At 30.2% G+C, this 5,588-nt stretch overlaps 1 protein-coding gene across 1 annotated transcript; it reads left to right on the forward strand.

The window, feature by feature from the left end:
* Window positions 1-292: 292 nt before the first annotated feature.
* Window positions 293-5,122, forward strand: LOC142221406 (uncharacterized). Its single transcript, XM_075291123.1, has 9 exons — window positions 293-378; window positions 1,516-1,766; window positions 3,261-3,406; window positions 3,467-3,603; window positions 3,698-3,921; window positions 3,983-4,179; window positions 4,242-4,389; window positions 4,447-4,577; window positions 4,661-5,122. The coding sequence occupies exons 1-9, from the start codon at window positions 299-301 to the stop codon at window positions 4,982-4,984; spliced, it is 1,638 nt and encodes a 545-aa protein (XP_075147238.1). The 5' UTR covers window positions 293-298; the 3' UTR covers window positions 4,985-5,122.
* The last annotated feature ends 466 nt before the right edge of the window (window positions 5,123-5,588 follow it).

Below are 5,588 nucleotides of genomic sequence, written 5' to 3' on the forward strand. Positions count from 1 at the left end.
TACTTGCATCCGTATGTGGTAAATGTTATAATTGTTATTTCATCTACCATTTTTACTATTTCTCTATTCTCCTATTTGTTTTTAATAATATTTTTACTCATGGGAGCAAAATGTAATCAAATTTCTTACGAAAGTTTTACATCACGAACTGTAAAGTACGGGTAAGTAATACAGATCGTGGGATGTGAACATTACATTAGTTATACAGGAGCGCTTTTTCATAAAGTTGCTATTTAAAATATTAGCGTTTTTTCTTTACAATAGTAGACATCAGTGCACCCAAGTTGTTTTGATTTGTATGAACTTTGCAAATTTACATACCTCCACAAGTGTGCAATTATTAAAGCTACCGGGTCATATCGAAAAGAACCAATCAAGGTAAGTAACAATGAAAATTATCTTCACCGCTCCAGTAATAGAGATTAACATTCATAGTGTTCGTTTCCAGATTTCTTCTGCAAACGTAATTTCGAACGCCGGCTTTTGACTTTCAACTCAGGTTTCGAGTTGAAAATCAATTTATTTTCGGGGTTGTTTCTTTAATTATTAAAACTGTTGACAAACACGAACTTATTTAAATTCATTCTTAAAATTATATGAATAAGACCGTCAACTGAAAAATGAGTAATACCATCTTGTTCAAAATTAATTGTTCAGTTAAATAACCGCGAAAACCGAAGATAGTACCGACATTTTAGATAAGAAATTTTAATTGAAAAATTGGCTTTGTATATGTTTTTTTTTGTATTCCTTTAAAAATGTGCACAGTGTATTATAAGGCAGTACATATTTTTGTAACACCCAGAAGGAGACTTGATACACATGTGTTTGGCAATAAGATCGATTTAGCTATGTCCGTCTGTCTGTGAACACATTTTTGTGATCAAAGTCTAGGTCCCAGTTTCAGTCCAATCGACTTCAAATTTGGCACAAGTATGTGCTTTGGGTCAGAATAGAACCCTATTGATATTGGGAGAAATCGGTTCAGATTTAGATATAGCCCACATGTATATCTTTCACCCGACTTAGAATCGTATGACTACGGAGGCCAAATTTCTCTCCGAAAATTTTGAAATTTTGCAGAGTTATCTATCGATCAATAAATCATAAATTCACTTATGCGAAATTGCATAAAAAGTAGTTTTTAAATAATCGGTATGTCCCTTCAAGGTGCTACATACTCCTTCAATGAGTGCATTGATTTCGGGTATGCTCTATACTATTCCAGTCATTGCATGTTATGTTCTATTTACATAGAATAAAATATTTTTGTGTTCACGCACAAAACTAATTGGTCTACTTCATTTTTGATTGAAATTTCTTTGATCATAAAAATTATAGTACCAATCACCAACGTCAAATAAGAAAATGATTGGTTCAAATAAACAATGAATTAATACAATTAGTTTTTGTGATAGATTTTTGTTTAATTAAAAACAATTAATTAAATTCTTAATTGAATATTTTTATACATATTAATTGGAACATTTTTGGTGATATTGTTTTCTGTGAAAGTTTTCAGTTCAAGCTCATCACACTGAGGTTAAAAATGGCTAAATTTTTGGCGGTCCGATTTGAAGAAAAAAACTACCTAGTGAAATTTAAAGAGCTGTCACTATCAAGCCTTAATGAAACGCTTAGAAGTATGTTTTATGCCAGTGAATACAAATATTTTACGAATAACGACATAGAAATAGAAAAAGAAGATGTGATTCAGTATGTGTCCCAATATTCCACAGATTCCGATTTTGTTTTATATATCAAAGGTAAGTGTAACTAAAGTTTCTATTATTTTGATTCTGCGCCTCTTAAACGATAATATATTTATACAAGGGTATTGGGACCATACAAAAAACAAAATCGCTTGTTTTAAATTAAAGGTGGGTATTAAGTTCGAGTTGAGCCTCTAAAGCACCGTATCATGTTCGATTTTTGCGTTGGAATTTTCGCGGTTTCTTTATTGAAATAGTCAAATATAAAGCAGAAATTAACTCAATTGGCGCGCAGTTTTGATTATTTCAACAAAAGTAGTCACGAAAATTAAGTGACTCGAAAAGCGAACATAGTATTGAACTTAAAATCGAAAATAAATCTGTAAAAGCAGAATCAAATTAAACCTTTGTTAAATTTTATTTTGGTTAATTTATCTTTTTTTTTATTTTATAATAAATTTATATAAACTTTTTCAATTGTTGATTTGGATCATTTCCCATCAAGAAATTATTCTGCTTTTACGATTTATTTTTGATTTTAGTGCCAAACTTAAAATTAATACCCACGTTAAGAAAGAAATTTATTCATAAATAACGAGAAACCTGTTCGAAATTGAAACTATGCAATGGTGAGACATCAATTTGCTGTGGTGAGAAAAATTACTAGTTTGTTGTACTAATTTCTTTAACAAGTAAAACTATTCTTTATTAGTTTTGAGATATTCGAAATATGCAAGCATGTGATGGCGTAAATGTCAAGAATTTTAACAAATGTCAAATTTCTTGGTGATATTATAGCACCTCGATTTACGTCAAATTTTTACCAAAGCTAGTAAAAAGTTTCAGTTTCGAACAGGCTCTTATTTGGTTTTCTCGGAATCTTTTCTAACGACTGTGTAACAGTCCAAATTTTATCCTATGTTCTCAGAAATGTTGATAATACATTGAAGTGTAACAATCATAGATTTGTTTGTATGTTTCCTTATAATTGCATATCATCAATGTTTGAATATCATTGGATGAAACGCGGGTCACCATCTCTTACTGTATATATATTGTGAGTAATCTTGAAACAGAATCTTTAAAACAAACAAATTTTCAAAAATCACTAATTGATAAAAAAATATAAGAAAGGAGGACTTAGTTGTATTCAAATTTAGCAACAATTTTTAGATATACATGTCCATATTGAGTTATTGTGAAAATCGACCCTTCGATGTTTTGTCAATATATTTTGCTGAAAAAAACGTCGAAGTTTACGCTTTTTAATCTTCAAAATTGACTAATATTCTTTTGCATTTATTGAATATTGAGAAAAATCCATTGATCTCTATCAACAATCAGCTAAACGATTTTTTTGTAATTTTGAAGAAATCGAAATGTCGAAATTGTTACTTTTCGATGTGGTTTTTTGGATACTCATTATAATTGGTACTCTTACTCAGATATTACCGTACGTAAATGGGTTTCCTTATTAATGTAAAATTTCTGATATGGGAAACTTATAGTTATAATTTTAAAATCGTATTCATATTTGTGGCATTTTAGCACATAGCTCATCGGATATAATCGAAATAGACGATTCTGAACTGGTTATCAAGAAACACAATAATTTTTCAGCCGATTCTGAGTTTTTGTCCGATAATTCTTTGGATATCGAACCAGTTACCCCAAGGAACAATATATCAAAGGAGGTATTTGAGAGTTAGATTTTACAAAAAATCAAAGCTAAAACGCTCTTACCTATTTTGCAGGAATTGGAAACAATATTAAGAGAAAATCATAAAATAATCTTTGAAAATTTTCGAATTAACCGAAAGCTGTCCAATATAGAAAGGGTTAAAGTCAGCAAAACGATTATACAACATTTACTTCAAAATCCTACAAGAATGTAAGTTGTCCCATTAATATTATTCAAATTCAATAACTTGATGTATAATTGTTTTTGAAATGTTCTATATGAAATTGTACGTTTTGTTTTATAGCTTATCTACAGTCGAGTTGGAAGATATTAGCGAAAAAATATCAGAAATATTTGATCGAGAACTACCAGCAACTTTCTATCGAAAATATTGCGAGGGGCGACATGCAAGTGGAAAACTTCATGACGCTTACAATAATTACAGGACCTCTCTTGCAGCGTCCGGCCTGATTGTAAGGCGAAAAAAAGCAAAGTCGGTAACCGTAGAAAAATTGGATCTTGATGAAGGTATACATAATTGATCAGGTTTTCAGACTATATGTACGTATATATTTTGATATCTCATCAGCTAACAAAACGTCTGAAGAAAAAAATATTGTTCAAGAAGCAATAAACTTACTGCGAACAGAAATTTTGGTGGAATGTTGTGTAGATGCATGGAAAAAAACTTTCTCACTTAGGCAAAATACATTACGTACAAATATATCGACATCGGATTACATAAAATTGTACCCAGTATTAGAGCAACCGGACGGTCATAAATTGGTAATATTTAAAAATTTGAATTGTCATTTTTCAATGGGAATTTTTTGAAATTTTGTTTCCAGTTTCTTGTAGATACTAAGCTAATAAGCGGCAATGATGTTATTTTGCGTACACGGGAAAATTTTGTACCTAAAATACTTGAGGGCGTAAAAAAAACAAAATCTGAATCTATCGAGAGAGTGGTAAATCTTATTAATTTGGAAGGAAATGGTAAAATTGTTTTCAACTATATCTTAAATTTCTGCTTATTGGCTTTTATATTTTCAGAACATAATAAATCAATATTAGCATTAATGCTTCTCCCATTTTTGTTTCCATCTCCTATGAAAAGGACGAAGAGAGGTGTTCTTAAACATACCAAAGCAGAGTGTGCCGATTCGTTTATTTGCCACTTTCCCGTATGTATAACTTTTGAAACAAAAATAACAATTTAATGAAAAATTCCTTAACATTTACTATTCCAAATTATTTTATTTGATAGGATCTGCAATCAGCGGATAGTGGAGTAAGGAAACTCATTAGCGAGCTTTCTCAACTGCAGCCTTTTATTGTGTTTGTTGGATCACCGGTAAACCTCGGATGGGTACTTGTTGCTCACGTTAAGTATACATTTACCGACTTGTCTTCCTGTTTGAAATGTGCAATAGCGGCTTACATGGCGTTGAACGTTAAATATCCTTCTAGATCGGAAAAAGCCTGGTTTGTTTTACAAAAATATTTTTTTGATATATCAACATCATTTGACAACTACTTGGAAAAAAGTGTTAGTACAGTAGTTAACGATTTAGATTTGCTAAAAAACTGATTTTATCGTAATAATCATAAGTTTGGTCAAAGGACAGTTCGATACTGGTTCCATTCATTTATCTTTATTATTATATCGAATAATTTTCGATTCATTTAAGTAACTAATTTTAAGTTATTCGAATTTAAACTTAGTTTACAATTATTTTACTATTTCAAAATGAATGTTAATTGCTTTCACTGCGGATTCAATTTTGAATTGAAACAATTTATTTTTCATTTAAAAACACTTAAGACATCAAGATATGCCTGTACAATTTGTAATAGTTCATTTGATTATATTCACAATTTTTTAAAACATGTTAAGCGCCATGAGTCTTCAAAAAAAGTAACTGTAAATTCTTCTTTAAACAATAATGAATGCTTTTCCGAATTTTTTGAAAATAGTTTGGAAGAAAATAGTTATGAAGTGACAATAAGTCAAAATGAAACCCATAATACAGATTCTTATGTCAGCGAACTAACTAAACACATGTTAAATTATTATTGCAAAGCAACAATACCGCGCAAATACTCGATGCAATGCATACAAAGTTTTTCGTTGTTTATTAAAAAATTTATTACCGATAACATGAGCAATGATAGTTTTCATAATAGCGGGCCAA

Source organism: Haematobia irritans, chromosome 1, assembly GCF_050003625.1.
Source record: "Haematobia irritans isolate KBUSLIRL chromosome 1, ASM5000362v1, whole genome shotgun sequence".
Taxonomy (NCBI): domain Eukaryota; kingdom Metazoa; phylum Arthropoda; class Insecta; order Diptera; family Muscidae; genus Haematobia; species Haematobia irritans.

Coding starts and splice junctions, on each gene's coding strand:
- LOC142221406 (XM_075291123.1), top strand. CDS start 299: ATGAACTTTGCAAATTTACATACCTCCACAAGTGTGCAATTATTAAAG. Junction 1,767..3,260: donor TTTTGTTTTATATATCAAAG/GTAAGTGTAACT, acceptor GTGGCATTTTAG/CACATAGCTCATCGGATATA. Junction 4,578..4,660: donor CGTTTATTTGCCACTTTCCC/GTATGTATAACT, acceptor TTTATTTGATAG/GATCTGCAATCAGCGGATAG.